Raw genomic sequence first — 17,761 nt, forward strand, 5'->3', positions numbered from 1 at the left:
TTACTTTTTAGTTTGATAATATTACTAGACTATACTTCTTGGAGTTAAGTACTATGTACTTTACATTTTTGTATCCTCTCCAGTGCTTACTGTTTAGTGCATGTCACATACTTATCCACATTGCCTTACCTGCTATTCCAAAATCCAAAATGCTCTGAAAACCTAAAGTGGGGGGGGAGGGGAGAGAGAAGAGAAGATGGGGAAATAGAGAGTGAAAGTGTTGGTTTGGTATTATACTCATTTGGCAGCAAAACCTGACTTGACATGACTTGAGGCTATTCATATTGTACTATAAAAAAATTGCTGTGTTTTACAGGTTAGAAGCAGTTTCATATGGTTCACCCTTAACCTTTATTTAACCTACTTAATGTGAATGTGTACAGATTTTGATACAAAAATATTAACGGGTGTTATGGGAGTGTGTTTGTAAGCAAATGAATTATTAATATGTCAGAGGTATCTTTATGATGCAGAGTGTCTAAATTCTGGTGATGTCTGAGGATCTAAAAGTGTGGCATCCAAAAGACCTGATTTACCTGAGGCAATACCAATTTATATTTGTCTAGGTGTAATAATAATTAGTGCTCCCACTTTCATTCTCAAAGAGCCCTGATTTGGACAATAAATTACATGGCTACCCTACCTTAGCAGATACCCCTGCAACAGATGCCTTTGTTATGGTAGGTGGCTTTAATTGAGAATGAAAGCATCCATTCTCATGATGTTATTGTTGTTCTGGTCAGAGTAAGATACATAGTTAAGATGCATAAAACTCTTCTAATACATCTGATTATGTGTCAGGAGACAGGGTGCACTAAAAATTGTGGAAAAGTTAGAGATCTCTCTTTTCCTTAGTTGAGCATACTTGGTAAAAAAAAAAAAAAAAGTCACTGGCAAGAAAGGCAAAGAAGGTGCTATGATGGACACGGTAGAAGTGTCTTGATGTAAAAAAAAGGCAACTACAGTTTCAGAGTTCTTTAATCATAGTGTATGTAAAGATAGCTTTTTTCCTAAAATTAATCTGAGATGTAGTATCCTAACTGGATAAAAATGAGGTACTTCCTTGAGGGTGAAACTAATTCAAGGCAATGTTTTATATAATAATCTCACAACTCTTCTATTCACAATCCTAAACACAACCTAAGATTCTTAAAACTGTATTGACTCTGGAACATCCACATTAATGAATATTACTGGTCCTTGAGACCAGCAAGAACAAGGATATCCCTGAATGCGCGCTCTCTGGCTTTTTGGGGTTTATTTGGTTAGGGAGTGATATAAGGGCCATATATGCTTATGGAGCAGGGCACTCCGTGGTGATAAAGGGTAGGGCAAATAATGATTAAAATGAGATCTGGGACCTGCTTAAAAGTACTAGATAGCAATAGGAATCCCACAAAAAATTGGGAAAAATAAAAGATATAACCCTTATTTTGGCTTTTTTCCCCTTCTCTGTACATGTTAAGATTCTACTGGTAGTGATGCCTGAAAAAAGCTGTATCTTCTTTGATCTTTATTTTCTTGGAAATCTGTTCCTTTACAGTAGCATTTGAAATGTGTCGAAATGCCATGGTACACAATCGAGTTTTCAGTAACTGTGGAGATAGGCTGGGTTTGTTTTTGTTTTAAGTTTATTTATTTTTTTAGTAATCTCTTCATTCAATGTGGGGCTCAAACTCATGACCCCGATATCAAGAGTCACATGCTCTTTTGACTGAGCCAGCCAGCCGCCCCAGACTGTTTTTTGATATTAATCTCTTTGGCCCTTTCAGCTAAAATACAGAGAACCCATTTTGTTATTTGGGAAAAGTGGCATTATTTTAAAAATTGAAAAGCCTAGAAAGAGTTTATGTGAAACATGTGAAAGGAAAATTATTTTTCTTCTAACTTTAATGAAGCTTTTTTTTTTTCCTCAGCAGAATGAAATTAACACTGAAAATATGGTCAGCTCCATAGATGCTGACAAACAAGATTCTCCTCCTCCAAAACCACCAAGGACCCGCAGGTATTGTACGTCACATTTTCTTTGAAAGGATATTTTTATTTTACTCACTGATAATTAAAACAAATTCTGAATATTTCCAAGTTATTTTTATAACTTTTATCACTCTTTTGTCTCGGGTATAGCATGTGTATGGCAACTGATTTGTTATTGGTACACTAAAAATTTTGTTTCACTTTGGGTAAAATCTCAGTAGTACACTGTACCAGAGCAGTGAACATAACCGTGAATTGACAATAGCTCATATTTTGGTACGTAGTACAATTAAATTTTTAAATATTCTAAAGATTTCAATTTTTGCATAATGACTAAAAAAGTAATATTGTCAAAAACTGTATGCACATTGAAGAAATTATTTAATAACATTACTAGCAAAGATGAGTTTATTTCTCTCAGCATTTTATTACTTTCATACCAATCTCATTTATAATGAAGTCAAGATATATTCTTGTACCCCTTTGTATTTCTTTTTTCTTTTTTTTCTTTTTTTTAAAGATTTTATTTATTTATTTGAGAGAGAGAGAAAGAGAGAGCACACTAGACGGGGGAGGGTCAGAGGGAGAAGCAGATTCCCTGCTGAGCAGGGAGCCCGATGTGGGACTCGATCCAAGGACTCCAGGATCATGACCTGAGCCGAAGGCAGTCGCTTAACCAACTGAGCCACCCAGGCGCCCTGTATTTCTTTTTTCTTTTAGGGCAGCTGCTAGGTCAGTTACATGGTATAGAAAGAATTTAGATAGAATCAGAAAGCTTTAGTTTCAAGTCCTTTTCACCCATTTACTACCTTTGAGGTTGTGAATAAGTCACTTATTTGAAGGTATTACCTTCCTAGAAAAAAGCAGAGTAGTGAAGGTTTTTGTTTTTAAAGTGTTATGTTCTAATTTTTTGGTTGTCATTTCCTTTACTCCCATACTCTTTTCAACCCATATGGAATCTAGCCTAAATTATTGTAAGAAAAGTAATTTTCTGATTTTAAATAAAACATCAATTTGGAAAAAAAAATTATAGAGTCACTCATCTTAAGACTTGGTCAAATTAAAATTTTTTTATTATAAAGTCCAAATATCTTTGTGTGAAATTCTGGGCCTCAGAGTATAGCTTCAGTCTTATCTTCTTAGCCTTATTTTTCACTATTTCTCCAAACTGTTGTGTTCATTGTTCTGTCCTCTTCTGGCATTGGTACAATGCCTACTATGTGGTAGGTCTTGAATAATTTGCTTTGTTTAAGGGAAAAATATGCCTTCCTCAAATAGATTAGATTAAAACCAATATTTACAGTAAGAATTATGCAAGTTAGATCATATCTATTCAGTGGAATTTTTTTACATCGGAATATCTAGTAAAAAATGTGAGTGTTGGATACTATAGTGGAAAATCCATATGTTGTATATATTTTTTTGTGGCTGGGCTTATAATAAGTGCTATTTAAGTGTTTTAAGCCTTGTTCCAACCTTAAATCAAGAAAGGATAAGGAAAAAAAAAATCTGTTAGTGTAATTACCAATCACATTTGAGTAGCTACAAGAACCCACAAAGGGACACAAGGGAACTTTTGGGGTGATGGATGTATGTTTATTACCTTGATTGTGGTGATAGTATCATGGGTATATGCACATGTCCAAACTCATCAAATTTATACATTAAATATATTGGTTTTGTATATCAACTATACCTCAGTAAAGCTATTTTAAGTGTGAGTACTAAAAATATATTTATTGTGTACGTATCAACATCCTGCACAGACGGCTTCCAGAAGCACTTAGAAGATTACAGGTTAAGGGGCACCTGGGTGGCTCAGTCAGTTGAGCATCTGACTTTTGATTTCAGCTCTGGTCAGGATCTCACAGGTTGTGGGATCAAGTCCTGTGTCAGGCTGCAAACTCAGCAGGGGGTCAGCTTGAGATGCTCTCCCTCCCTCTGGCCCTCCTCACACACATACACATGCACACGTGCTCTCTCTAATAAATAAATCTTAAAAAAAAAGATTACTGGTTAAATAAGGCTACTTGAACACATTTAACTCTGGTCCCTCCCTAAACTTCCTAAAATTATAGTGAAGGGATATAAAAATGTATAAAGATTAAAAAAACAAAATTGGAGAGGGGATAGTATCAGATGTCAACAAAATTGTGGAAAGTGGAAAGCACATCAACCAGTGAAAAGGGACTTAACAGAGAAAGCTAAAATTTGCTTTCCTGTAGGTAGGGGAAGCCAATAAGAAGCAACATGATTTTCCAGAGAACCCCCAGAAAAGCTCAGAAATTGGAAGTCCTCCTTAAGGCTGGTGTGTAGGATGGGACTAAAAACAAGGAGAGTACCTAAGTACTCTTTATATAGAGTACTTAGAGTATTAATGAGTTCATGACACCAGATTCCTTACATTAAATTGAGCAAATGACTGCTTCTCCCACATTTGGGCATACAGGAAGGATTTACTCTGGAGTAGTTGAACCAGGGAGTCTCTGGATTCAAGGACAAGTGCCTTACTGAAAATAGGAATTTGTATGCTAAATGGTAAGATCCTCCAGCTCCCTTGTTCCCAGATTGCTGGTGGGAGACAGAATCTCCCTCTTGAAAAACTAACCAGTCCAAGAGATGAAATGTATACTTATTCATGGTTGTGGCCTACCAGTGATTTGCAAGGGCTGTACTCAGTCACCATGCAGTTAGATGACAACTAAGCCACAAGTCTCAAGCCCTCCTCCTTACATATATGTAGACATCTTCCAGTCGTTTTTAGTACTCCATTCTTTTTTTTTACCCAAAGATTTTTATTTGAGAGAGAGCGAGCGAGAGAGTGAGTGAGTGGGGATGGAGTGGGGCAGAGAGAAAGGGAGAAACAGACTCCCTGTTGAGAGGGGAGCCCGATGTGGGGCTTGCTCCCAGGACCGTGAGATCATGACCTGAGCCACCCAGGCACCCCTGCCTCCTATATATAGTTCTTAAGAAGCAGCTGAGGATATGGCCACCAAAACAAGGAAGTGTAACTAGAAAAAGTAAGATGGGACCTGGAAAACAGGAGAGTGACAGAGGAGAGAACGTTGTCAGCTCTGTGGTGGCCTAGGTAGTCAGTGGTATACACTGGAGCACGAGGCCCAAGGATCTGAGAGGAACATCTGTGGTAGTGGTAATTACCGAATGTGCCTGATTGGTCAATTGAGAGGAGGTGTACAAATCTGCAAGAAAGTTCGAAGAAGGGCTGAATTACTGATGATACATAGAGAACTAAGCCATCTGAAACCCAAGACAATTTTAGAGAAAAACAAGAAGTTGTATCAGAAAATACAGGAAATCATGGTGTCATCTGTAAGAATAATATCTATAGTCATAAGATTGAGCTAGCTAAAAGTTACAACAGAACATTATTGAGAAGATAGAAAAGATACATAGGAAGACAATGGAGAATGTGTGAAGTAGATCAAGAAATAGCAGTTTATGCATTTTGAAATATTTTGAAATAATGGAGATGAATCTTAGAAGCAGCTATTTAAGAAAGTTGAAAGGTCATGTGTGGATAGCTGAAGGGCTGTGGAAGGAGACTGCTGTTTTTCATTAAAATTCTTGTATTTTTTTTTAATTTTTTAAGATTTATTTATGACAGAGAGAGACAGCGAGAGAGGGAACACAAGCAGGGGGAGTGGGAGAGGGAGAAGCAGGCTTCCCGCTGAGCAGAGAGCCCAATGCGGGGCTCGATCCCAGGACCCTGGGATCATGACCTGAGCCGAAGGCAGATGCTTAACAACTGAGCCACGCAGGCGCCCCTAAAATTCTTGTATTTGTAAACAGTGTACATGTATTACCTTATTAAACATTAAATTTTGTTTGACAGTGTATAATTTTTTATTCATAAAAGGATGAACATTCTTATGATGCCCTTTTCTTAAATGTTTTTCAGTTGCCTTGTAGAAGGGGATGCCAAGGAAGAAATACTTCAGCCACCAGAACCTCATCCAGTGCCACCCATCTTGACACCCTCTCCCCCTTCAGCTTTTCCAACAGTCACTACTGTGTGGCAGGACAACGACAGATACCATCCAAAGCCAGTGTTGCACATGGTTTCATCAGAACAACATTCAACAGACCTCAACAGGAACTATAACAAATCAGCAGAACTTCCAGGGAAAAATGAATCAACTGGTGAACAGGTGGATAAAAAATTGGAGCGAAATTTAAGTTTTGAGATTAAGAAGGTCCCCCTCCAAGAGGGACCAAAAAGTTTTGATGGGAACACACTTTTGAATAGGGGACATGCCATTAAAATTAAATCGACTCCACCTTGTATAAGTGATAAAGTCTCTAAGTCACAGGAATTGAGTTCAGGGGATCTAAAAGTTGATGATGTTTCTCAGAATTCTTGTGTGGACTGCAGTGCAACACAGTCAAATAAGGTTCCACTTATTCCACCAGAAGAGTCACAGAAGAATTCAGGCACACCTCCAAGGCCAGACCGCTTGCCTCTTGATGAGAAAGGACATGTAACGTGGTCTTTTCATGGACCTGAAAATACCCTACCCAGGCCTGATTCATCTGAAGGCAAACCCTCAGATATCCACTGTCGAGCAATGAAAACTGTGAGTCTAACACCAAGCCCCACAACACCAATTGAAACCCATGATACTGCAAATCAGCATAACAGTTCCCCTCTATTCAGAGCACCCCTCAGTTTCACTAATCCTCTTCACTCTGATGACTCGGACTCAGATGAAAGAAACTCTGATGGTGCTGTGACCACAAATAAAACTAGTATTTCAACAGCAAGTGCCACCGTTTCTGCTGCCACTAGTACTGAAAGCATTTCTACAAGGAAAGTATTGCCAATGTCCATTGCTAGACACGATACAGCAGGAACAGTACATTCAGGTGCTGAAAAAGGTAATAACAGTATCTAACACTTAAATATTTTTACTGTGTGCCAGTCACTGTTCTAAGCAACTTCTCTGTATTAATTCATTATGTTTTATTCCACATTTCGCTCTAGCGCCTACAGCAAAATTTCATTATTTTACATACTTTTTTTTAAAGTAAGCTTTTATTTATTGTTACCTTAATTTGGTTAATTGCATTACTAGGTTTTGTGTTTCCCAAGTATTTCAGTTGTTGTAACTGAAAATTTTTGTGCTTTTTTTTTCTCCTGTGTTATAGTTTTTAGTATTTTATGTGGGTCAAAGATTTAGCTGACTGAATAATTAGAAATAATTTAGGGAAGATAGAATTGCTTAAAGTAACAGTGACATAAATAATGTGGAACGGCTTGATTGGCCATTTAAAATTTCATCCACGTTTATCACATATACTAGTTCATCTTCTTTTTATGCTTGTTTAACTACAAAATACTTTAAAAAAAATTCTCTTCACAAAATACTTGCAAATGAAGCTACTTTCAACTCTGAGATTAACCAAGAAGCAAAATTGCAACTACTCAGCAGAATACAGGAAATTTAATTCAGTCAGTAGTGAATGTGATATATCCTCCTTATCTAAGTCATTGATACTATTATTTAATTAATGACTCTCTTTTTGAAACTGTCTTAGGTTTTCAAGGTAATATGTGCACTTGGTTCCCAAGATGTATTATTGGTTGTTGAAACTCATCTTTGATCTACTAAAATAATCCTGGCTGCCTTCTTAAACAGGCCATAAAGTTGAGAGCAAATGTAATAAACACAAAAGCTATTACGGGTAGATTAATTATCAGTGGTCATTTACTTGTCAGTGAACTTTGATCATGACTTATATAGGCTGGTATTTACAAAGTACAGGCAAAATAAGTACTGTGAACTTGAAAGATAACTTTCTTTTTCTATTTCTGACCTAATAAGTACCACCCATACTATGGTGCCTTTATTTTCCCCAACTCACACATACTGTGTTTTTTAATCCAAAGAATGTATCTGGTGGAGTAGGTGAGAATCTAAGGTAGTTTCTTAAATTTACAGGATTCTCTGTATTCTTCTGTGTGTGTGTGTGTTTAAGATTTTATTTGTTTATTCCAAAGAAAGAGAGCGGGGTGAGGGAGAAGCAGTGGGAGAGGGACAGGCAGACTCCATGCTGAGCACAGAGCCCATGCGGGGCTTGATTTCAGGACCCCGAGATCATGACCCGAGCTGAAGCCAAGAGTTGGACACTTAACCGACTGAGCCACCCAGGTGCCCCTCTTCTGGATCTTCAGAAGATAATGGTTACCACCATAAATATTACTTTACTAGTTTGCCATAATTTAAAATTGTTAATATCTTTTTCTTTCTCCACTTCAGAGTTTGAAAAATAACTGCCAAGTTGTAACTACGCAAGAAAATGAGTTGAAAAGAAATTTTCATTTTAGGCTTTTGTAGCATAGCAGGCATGCATCTTATACCTAGGAAATATATTTCTTTAAACCATTAGTAGAAATAGAATTTGGTGTGAGGGCAGGGATATGATATGCTCATTAAAAGTTATTGCTACCTGACCAGTCGATGGTAACAGAAGGAGTTCTTAACTACCCTTCCACAGCATTGTGTATTTTAAAGTCCTCCTGCGGTACACCAGCTCACTTGTATTCTCTCCATTTTATTTGTATGTCAAGGCAAAGATAGCTATAAATGTGATTTGTGGTTTCTTTTTGCCCTATTCTAACAACGCTAAATGAGTTTGGTATTAACTGAAAACTGTCCTGTGTAAGTATTCTGTGCTGTTACTTGACTACAAGCAATCCTATTTTTAATGTTTAGTTATTTACTTTATAGATGAACCATTGGCATAGGAATTAGTTTTTGTTTGCTTGTTTTAGAACTTGTTAAGTAATTACACAGAATAATTGTGTTTTGATACCTAAAACAACCTTTTGCATTAAGTTACTACCTGACAAAAATTCCTGGCTATGAATTCTGATTTTAATATTGACTCAGGCCTCCTGAAAGATTTCTCAAACTTGGCTACACTAAGTCCCCATTCAGCGTATGATTTGCAAAAAAGCCTGTGTAAAATGTGCAGTCTCTGGTTGGATAACCTTTAAAACAGCAGTTTATAACATAGGAAAGGCGATCCAGAAATCCAAGAATAACGTGGGGCTGAGAAGCACGAGCTGCAGTTAGAAAATAAAAGTCTTTAAGAATAAAGACTGTCATGAGAAAAAGAGGTATAGAGTTTCTGGGAAGGTAACCTGATATTTAATGTAAACTAAGCAAGACTGCCTTTCCTGATTTGTTCAATTATGAAATGGCACCACAATGTGAGATTATGCATCCCTTCCTTCCAACAGCCGTCTCTTCACTTGTGAGCTGTTAGTAATATGAGGGCAAGGGGAAGAATGGTGATGGCTCTAGTTATTACCAGTAGATAAAGTAGATTTTCTTTAGTGGCTTAACTTTACATGCAAGAGAGAGTTCCAGTACCAGTGATAGACATATAAAGTAATGGACTGGAATTCTTTTCTCAGCAGGACCCAGAGGCTGTATTTTCTTGGGTCTTTAGTTAAATAAATGTAGGAAGAACACGAGCAATCATACCTGGCTCATGCTAGTTGAAAATTAAAAAGGCTTTGCTGATTTTTCAGTCTCTTTAATACATAACCTGTCAGATATGGTTAAATAGCAAAGTATTATGGCAAGATTGTTCATTTTTTAAAGAGAACAGTTGTCAGGCCCAGACAAAATAATATAGGACTCTTACATTTCCCTTTCTTCACCCCATCCTTCCTAAGCTGAGAGTCCATACACAGAATTATATCCTCATATTTGCTTTCTCTACCGCCAGTGAAACCTCAAAGATCTAATACAGGGGTGCCTGGATGGCTCAGTTGGTTAAGTGGCTGCCTTCAGCTCAGGTCATAATCCGAGGACTCTGGAATCAAGCCCCACGTCGGGCTCCCTGCTCAGCCAGAAGCCTGCTTCTCCCTCTCCCTCTGCCTGCCGCTCCCCCTGCTTGTGTGCATGCGTGCTCTCTCTCTCGCTCTGTCAGATAAATAAAATCTTAATCTATGTTGTAAGCTAACTGATGAGGCTCACATCATGAATTATCTTTTCCAGGAGTGAATTTTGTTTTTACTGGTGAAAAGCTTTAATATAGCTTCAGTCAGTATTCTCAGAGCAGGTTATATGCCGCTGTTCAGAAGATTTTAGGCATTAAATAAATGAACATTCAAAAAAAATTAATAGATTAATATATATTAGAAAAATAACACTTCAAATTTGTTATTTGTCATTACTGTTTGAAATATGACCCAAAAAAATAAGTAAATAAAATGTGACCAAAGGACATAGTTAAAAATGAGTGGGATTTAAAAAGCAAATAGGACAGATGGTGGTATATAGTATGGCAAAATTCATGAAAGGAGTTAAACAATTGATTCCAATTTGGGAAACACTGGCTTAAGTCAGATGGCCCAAGCTTTCCTTCGTGGACTCAAAGCATCATCTGCAAGCCTAACAGAGAGGTCCCTTGCTTTCTACTGAAGTCTGCGTTCAGACTCAGAAGCCAGAGTGATTACTGTCTGCAGGGTGTCAGAAAGTCAGGAGAGAGTCATTTTCTCTGTGTGGTGGTGATGGAGTTCATTCCGCTTTGCTCATTAAGCTTCATAATTTTCTTGATAACGAGTCAAGCAGTAAGGATTTCTTGTTTGTTTTTTGCATTTTTAAAAACTGGTTCTCTTATATACTTGTGGAACTGATTTTTAGAATGTCAAAGTTTTCTTGTTTAGATAACAAATTCATTCTTTAATGAGTTAATATTCTTTAACAAGTTCATAATTTGTCTGAATTTTATGTATTTAATATAGATGTTGACGTTAGTGAAGATTCACCTCCTCCCCTACCTGAAAGAACTCCTGAATCTTTTGTATTAGCAAGTGAACATAGTGAGTGTCTCTTCTGCTTTTACATACTTCATACTGTAATAATAAACTCCAAAAAACATGGCTGATTTTAGTCTAGTTGCTACTGAATTGCATAATTAAATTCAAAAGGTTTGAACTGATATTGACAAATGTTTTTAATTCCTTGTATGAAAAATACTTTTTATTTTTTTTAAATACTTGAAAATATTTTTTATTTGCTAAGATTGCTAAAATGGCTGCATTTATGTTACTTAAATTTAGTTAAATTCAATTATAATTGTATTTGCAAGTTGTTGTCTTTTCATTTCACTAAATATAGTACTTATTTATGAAAAGGCATTAATTGCTTCACTGGGTGCCAGTTTAGGTAAGTAAATATTTAAATTGGGTTGTAGGTGGGCATCAACTCAGTTGGTGTTAATTGAGGGAGACTTTAGGCCACATGAGTATCAGTGAGAACTGGGAGAAAGTGATCAAAGCCTTCATAATATACTTCTCTGTCTCTTCTTAAAAAAGAGTACAGAAACAGCTTTAATATATTCATAGTGTCTCATGCTCAGTGGGGTCCTCCCTAGCCTTATCTGAGTTATATTTTACTAATATTATATTAATTTCAACTGATTTCAAGAATGTTAAAAACACTGAAGCCACATATACTACAATACTACCAGATGAGTACATCTAGGTCTGTCACATGTGTAGATGACAGTGAGCTTACAGTAACAATAAACTCTGATGACTGAATTAATTAAATTTTAAGAAAGGAAACTTAAGGGGATTTTCTTGAATTAATAGAGAATATTTTATGGAAGTGATAGTTTCTAAAAGATCTATAGGGTCTGTTTTTGTATCTTACTTTAATGCAAGAAATTCGAGAATTAAACATGTTAATTGTAAGATTTCATTTTTCTCAGATACACCTGTGAGATCTGAATGGAGTGAACTTCAAAGTCAGGAACAGTCTGAACAAAAAATATCTGAAGTGAGTCCTTTTGGGATTGGAACAGCTATATACTCAGTATTTTTGCTCTTTTATTTTGTTAATTTATCTTAGTTTGTTACAAAACCTGTCACCTTAAGACTATTATCAGCATTTCTTTTGCTAAGATTTTAGATGAAAAGTCTATATAAAATGTGATAGGAAATTTTTTAAAAGGGCAACATGAGATACATATGACCATGACTTCAGAGTGTCATTTTTCTAGACTGTTTTTGAAATTTGTAAATTATGCCATGTTTTAAATCATTTTGGAGGTGTGACTAGAACAGGAGTTACATTTGCAGGGTCATAATACTTTCTTAGATTTTGTTCCTCCCACTATAACACTAAGTACATAGTCCCATCCTTTGGTTTGTCTGGTCACAAGAGGTTTCCTTTCACATTCAGGAAATGTTTGGTAGCTAAATATATTAGTCATGGGAAATACCGTTTTTCATCAACATTAATATTTTTCATATTTTCTCCATATTTTAATATCCCCCAAATTAGGGTACATCTTACAATTGATTAAGAAACATAATATACTTTACTTGGCACATAAAATAGTGGTAACCTATACTAATGATGTTATGTCTTATGAATATGGTAGAGGACTGGCAAAATGGAGTTGTATGGTCCTTTGTGTAGTAGCTCCTGCATTTTCAGTTTCCATCTAGAAGGAAGAGATAGTTACCCTGTCTTTTTCATCTCAGTATAAAATACCATAACATTTAAAAATTTTAAGCCTAATTGAAAACACCATTGTTTTCTTTCCCTTTGACACTGAGAATTTTAGTAGATCTTGCTTTCTTGGGATATATACTCAGACCAAATTTTCTATTATTTGTTATAAAAGGGATATACTGTAATAGCTATTAAAATGTCTTCCTTTTAGGACTTGATAACCTCTGGAACTGAAAAATGTGGTAAGTTAGATTTTGTTCCTTTTTGTTAATAGATTATATAGATTAATCTCCATAAAATAGCATGTCTCATGGTGTACTGAACCTGAACTATGCAGTATAATTCTTTTAAATTAATTACTGTATCAGATATTATTAATCTGGGAAGTAACAGCATTTATTCTTGGTAGTTACAGGCTAATGGAGAAAACATTATTTTAAAAAATATTTTTCTGTGTTTTAATCTCTGTTGTTTATAAAAACACTTAGAATCTAGATCTGACAGTGATTTGAATAAATGTCCCAAATTCATCTAGATTATTGAGCGAGGTCCCTAAAAATCAGTTGTTTGTAATTCTTCCTTTTAGCACTTCTACATTTGTGAAGACCAGTAAGATTATGTAGCTCAGCCCAGTGTTATAATGCCAAGTTAGAAAATTTTTCTGCCACATTTCTTTTATTATCATGGTAAAATACATCAAGTTATTATTAATTCCTATAAGTCAGTGACCATGAAAGCAGCTCATCAAACATTCTAGCCTATACAATTCCCCCAATTCATCTGTCATCGCTGCCCTTGCCCTCCCTTCTACTTTTGCTGCCCCTTCCCTGCATCTTTGCCTAACGGGGCTCCATTCCCTCTCATAAATTCTTATTACTCTTTGTCTCCTTTGCTGGGGCAACGTGTCATAAGGAAAAGAACAGAAGCTTTAGAGTCAAGCCCACCTGGTTTGGAATTCCATTTTTACCATTTTACTTAACTATGTGACTTAAGCCAAGTCACCTCATCTTAGCCCCGTTTTTTTTTTGTTTTTGTTTTTGTTTTTCCTCTGTGAAATGGAGGTAATAATAGCACCTGCCCTAGAGCATTGTTGTGAGGAGTTAATCAGATCACATTCATGGAATATCAGCACTGTGCTCGGCACGTGATAGGCACTCAAATGGAAGCCAGGCTATTATTGTTACTGTCTTTATTAGTACTGCCGATATTGCTGGATCCCTGGGCCCTTTATTTCTTAATGTATGCTAACTCCTTTCTGGATTCTCTTGTCTAGCCAGTCTAGACACTGCCCTCCATTACTCTAGTCATACTCAAAATTAACCTCCACTTTCTTGCTCCTAACTCCCATACCATTTTATTTTATCCCTCGAAACTCCTGAATACTGCTGGGGAACATCATTCCGCTTTACAAATTGAGCCTACAATTCTAGATCTTCATCCATAGTTGGGCCCTTAGCTTTGCTTGGTTATCTTATATGCTCTAGTTGGTATCCTTTCTATTTTCCTTGAATTTTCTAAATCTTTTTTTTTAAGATTTTATTTATTTATTAGAGCGAGAGAGAGAGAGCACAAGCAGGGGGAGTGGCAGGCAGAGGGAGAAGCAGGCTTCCTGCTGAGCAGGGAGCCCGATGCGGGGCTCGATCCCAGGACCCTGGGATCATGACCTGAGCCAAAGGCAGACGCTTAACCGACTGAGCCACCCAGGCATCCCAAATGTTCTAAATTTTTAATTTCTTCTGGGCAACACTCTCGGGTCCCCTCCCTCTTTGGGAGCTTTGTACTATCCCTCAATAAACTTCGCTTTGCTGCCCACCAAAAAAAGAATAAGTAAATAAATAATTAAAAATAAATCTTTAATTTCTTCTGAAATCATCGGTCCTACTCTTACTCAGTAGATGACCTTTTACTTCACTGAGAAAATTGAGGCCTTTTGACTAGATCATCATTTCTTTCTAGAAGCCAGTCCTGAAACCACTAGTTTCATCGCCATGCCTCTCCTCTCTGTCCCCATTGCACTCTACATCATTTTATTATAAAACTTACCACACCAGTATAATAATAATGTGCTTGTCAGTCTCTCCTACTAGACTAGGCCTCGGCTTGTTTTTATTCTGACCTTGAGCTGAATGAATAATTTTTAGGTTTTTCAAGAGTTGTTTAGGGGTCTCTGGCTGGCTCAGTTGGTAGAGCATGGGACTCTTGATCTCAGGGTCATGAGTTCAAGGACCACTTTGGGTGCAGAGCTTACTTTAAAAAAAAAAGTTGTTTAAAAACAAAGAAACAAAAATCAATGAAGAATATGTGGCAGAGACTGTACGTGGCTTGCAAAGCCTAAAATAGTTATTCTCTAGCCCTTTATAGAAAAAGTTTGCTGACCCCTGTCTAAACTATAAGCACTTAAGGACAAGGATCTTGTATTCTTTGACTCATATTCCAAGTTTCCATAAAAGTTTCTTTAACAAAATTTCTTTTATAACTAATCTTAGGCATCAATATTTAAAGAAGTAAACTAAAATTTAAGTGATGTAAAACTTTTTTTTTTTTAAGATTTTATTTATTTATTTGACAGAGAGACAGCGAGAGAGGGAACACAAGCAGGGGGAGTGGGAGAGGGAGAATTCTGCAGGCTTCCTGCGGAGCAGGGAGCCCGATGTGGGGCTTGATCCCAGGACCCTGGGACCGTGACCTGAGCCGAAGGCAGACATTTAACGACTGAGCCACCCAGGCGCCCTGATGTACAACTTTCAAAGAAAAGAATTACGTTAGAAGCCAGTAGTCCAGGGGCGCCTGGGTGGCTCAGTCGTTAAGCGTCTGCCTTTGGCTCAGGTCATGATCTCAGGGTCCTGGGATCGAGCCCCACATCGGGCTCCCTACTCGGCGGGAAGCCTGCTTCTCCCTCTCCCACTCCCCCTGCTTGTGTTCCCTCTCTCGCTGTGCCTCTGTCAAATAAATAAATAAAATCTTTAAAAAAAAAAAAAAGCCAGTAGTCCATTAATTAACTATGAACTTGATTGTTGTTGATTTCCATATAATGAATCTCACTTGAAGTTATATTGCCTTAGGACATTGGCACATAGTACACCTACCTTAAGGAAATATAAAATGGCAAGATTGAGGTTTATTAAATTAAGAGCATAAGGAGAATCCATACATTGCAGAACAACTCACTGAAGATTTCTACGTGCCCTCAAGAACACCTAACACATTTTCCTGTGTTCACTACCATTGTATTTATATGCATCTGGGCCTCTGAAATTATGATACCCAAGAGAGAAGAAACTTGCTCTTTTAACTCAATACAGACATTAAAATAATTAGAGGATTCTACATATGATGCTACAAATGATGCTGATTAACAATGTTTTTATTTTGCATTTTAGATCATCCAGCCGGAGGTATTCACACAGAGACTTGTACAGAATGTCCACCTATTTTCAGTAACAAGAAAGATCAAATATCAGAAAGTCCAACAGAGGCCACAGATATTGGTAATTTGTTTTCTAAATAATTTTAAAACTTTAGTTATGTAGTTAATGCTGGCAAGAATGAGAAAAGGTTATTTGCTGTCATTTCAGGCTTTCCTGAAGGCAAAGCTTATCAAACTTTTTGCTATGATTTATTCAGGTTCTTAAATGAACTACCCAAAGCAAATTAAGAGTTTTTAGTAAATTAAAATATATTTCTGGACACTGACCAATTACTGTGGTGTTTTGACTACAGGTTTTCATAACCGCTGTGGAAAACCCAAAGGACCAAGAGATCCACCTTCCGAATGGACATGATTCAGGGAGCTAAAAGACACTTTAAATTATACTGGAAAATTCAAGTGCCACTGAAAGCCAGATTTATAGTATTCCATCTTAAAAATGTGGGACTAACAGCAGTGTAGATTGTTACCTTAGTATTTTTTTGCTGGGACCATCTACCTGCCTTATACTACACTTAGGAAAAAGTATTACATACGGTTTATTTTGTAACTTCAAGTATTATTGCCTTAATGTCTCTTAACCCTGTTACACGCTGCTTGTAGACATGTTAATATAGTAATACTTTTATGATAAATTGAGTTTAAGGACTACTCTTTTGCTAATGTTTTATCATGTATGCATTATTTTGTATATGTACAGGGCAAGTAGGTATATAATTTCATAAAGTTGCAGTCATAAAATATTATTAACAGAAGATGTAAGAAATTTCTGCATGGTCTAAATCTTTGTGTACCTTATTTGTAAATTATTTGCCCTGAAGTTTTAGAAAATAGTTTCTGAATTTTAAAATTGCTGGATTCATGCAGCCAGCATTGCAGGTTATCAGAGATCAAAGATTGTAATAATAATACATTTTGTAAATTGTAAGCAAAAAGTTATTTTTATATTATATACTGTCTAATTGTCCATCGTAATTGTCCTTGTTTTCATCTAGTCATGGAGATTCAGTAAGTGCCTTGGAACAATATTGAATTCTCTTAGCTCGTGTGTGTTACTTTAATATTTGAACTCAAGTGGGATTAGAAGACTATCAAAATACTTGTATGTTTCAGGATATCTGACCTGCATTAAAAAAACAAAAACAATTTTACAGTGCCTCCTTGTCTTGGTTTTTCATTCCTCATTCCTAGGAAATTAGAGTTAGTATCTACCTTCCCGCTGGCTCAGCCTTTAAGTCATGAGTGTGAATGGGGTTTAAACTCTTAATTAAAGAATAGGGAGCACCATCTGCAAAAACATGGCTTCGCAACTCCCAATACTGCTACTAATTCTAATACTTATCCTTGAGTCGGCCCTAGGCAGCCTTCTCATTACTGCCTACTAAGATCCAATAAAACAGCAAGCAAACAGAGGCTAGGAAAGGGGAACTGGTTTCTTCCCACTCCACAACTGGAGCACAGCTCCCCATCCATAAGTCTCAAGTTTGAATTCTGACACCAGGGACTGAAGTTAATGGACGTCTATATTTTCCCTCTGTATACAAAAGGAAGAAGAAATTACGAGACTAATAGGATTACTGTAGAGGAGAAAATAATACTATAATTTCTTGTCAGTTTTTCTTTAAGCTCAATGGTCTTCGTGTTCATTCCTTAGAATCTCACATTTTCCCCATATATTTTGGTCATAAGGAAATGTGAATACAGGGGACCCTTGACATTCACAAGACACAGACATCTCTGTAGCTATCATTTTCCTAAAAAAATTTAAACTGAAATAAAATAGAACTGAAAAAAATATTTAGCTCCTCTACACACTTGATGATTTGTGTAATATGGTACTAAAATCATTTACAAACAT

General features: G+C 36.5%; 1 protein-coding gene and 1 long non-coding RNA gene across 7 annotated transcripts in view; one reads left to right on the forward strand and one right to left on the reverse strand.

Annotated features, from left to right (window-relative positions):
• PTPN12 (protein tyrosine phosphatase non-receptor type 12) overlaps positions 1-17,059 on the forward strand; it is an 86,596-nt gene extending 69,537 nt beyond the window's left edge. For 3 of the 4 annotated variants that reach the window (XM_078060060.1, XM_078060058.1, XM_078060059.1), the window contains 7 exons: positions 1,917-2,005; positions 5,897-6,873; positions 10,757-10,834; positions 11,728-11,795; positions 12,688-12,718; positions 15,857-15,964; positions 16,197-17,059. In XM_078060060.1, the coding sequence (XP_077916186.1) occupies positions 1,917-2,005; positions 5,897-6,873; positions 10,757-10,834; positions 11,728-11,795; positions 12,688-12,718; positions 15,857-15,964; positions 16,197-16,258 (1,413 nt within the window). In that variant the 3' untranslated portion in view covers positions 16,259-17,059. The remainder of the gene's footprint in view (positions 1-1,916; positions 2,006-5,896; positions 6,874-10,756; positions 10,835-11,727; positions 11,796-12,687; positions 12,719-15,856; positions 15,965-16,196) is intronic. The other variant, XM_078060061.1, reaches the window with a different exon arrangement.
• LOC118528457 (uncharacterized) overlaps positions 1-17,761 on the reverse strand; it is a 134,710-nt gene that overhangs the window by 62,088 nt on the left and 54,861 nt on the right. Inside the window, exon 3 of one of the 3 annotated variants that reach the window (XR_013443104.1) lies at positions 130-162. The exons of the other annotated variants lie outside the window; for them this stretch is intronic. This is a non-coding gene — a long non-coding RNA (uncharacterized LOC118528457). The remainder of the gene's footprint in view (positions 1-129; positions 163-17,761) is intronic. 3 annotated transcript variants of the gene reach the window in all.

Source organism: Halichoerus grypus, chromosome 12 (genome assembly GCF_964656455.1).
Source record: "Halichoerus grypus chromosome 12, mHalGry1.hap1.1, whole genome shotgun sequence".
NCBI classification, from domain to species: domain Eukaryota; kingdom Metazoa; phylum Chordata; class Mammalia; order Carnivora; family Phocidae; genus Halichoerus; species Halichoerus grypus.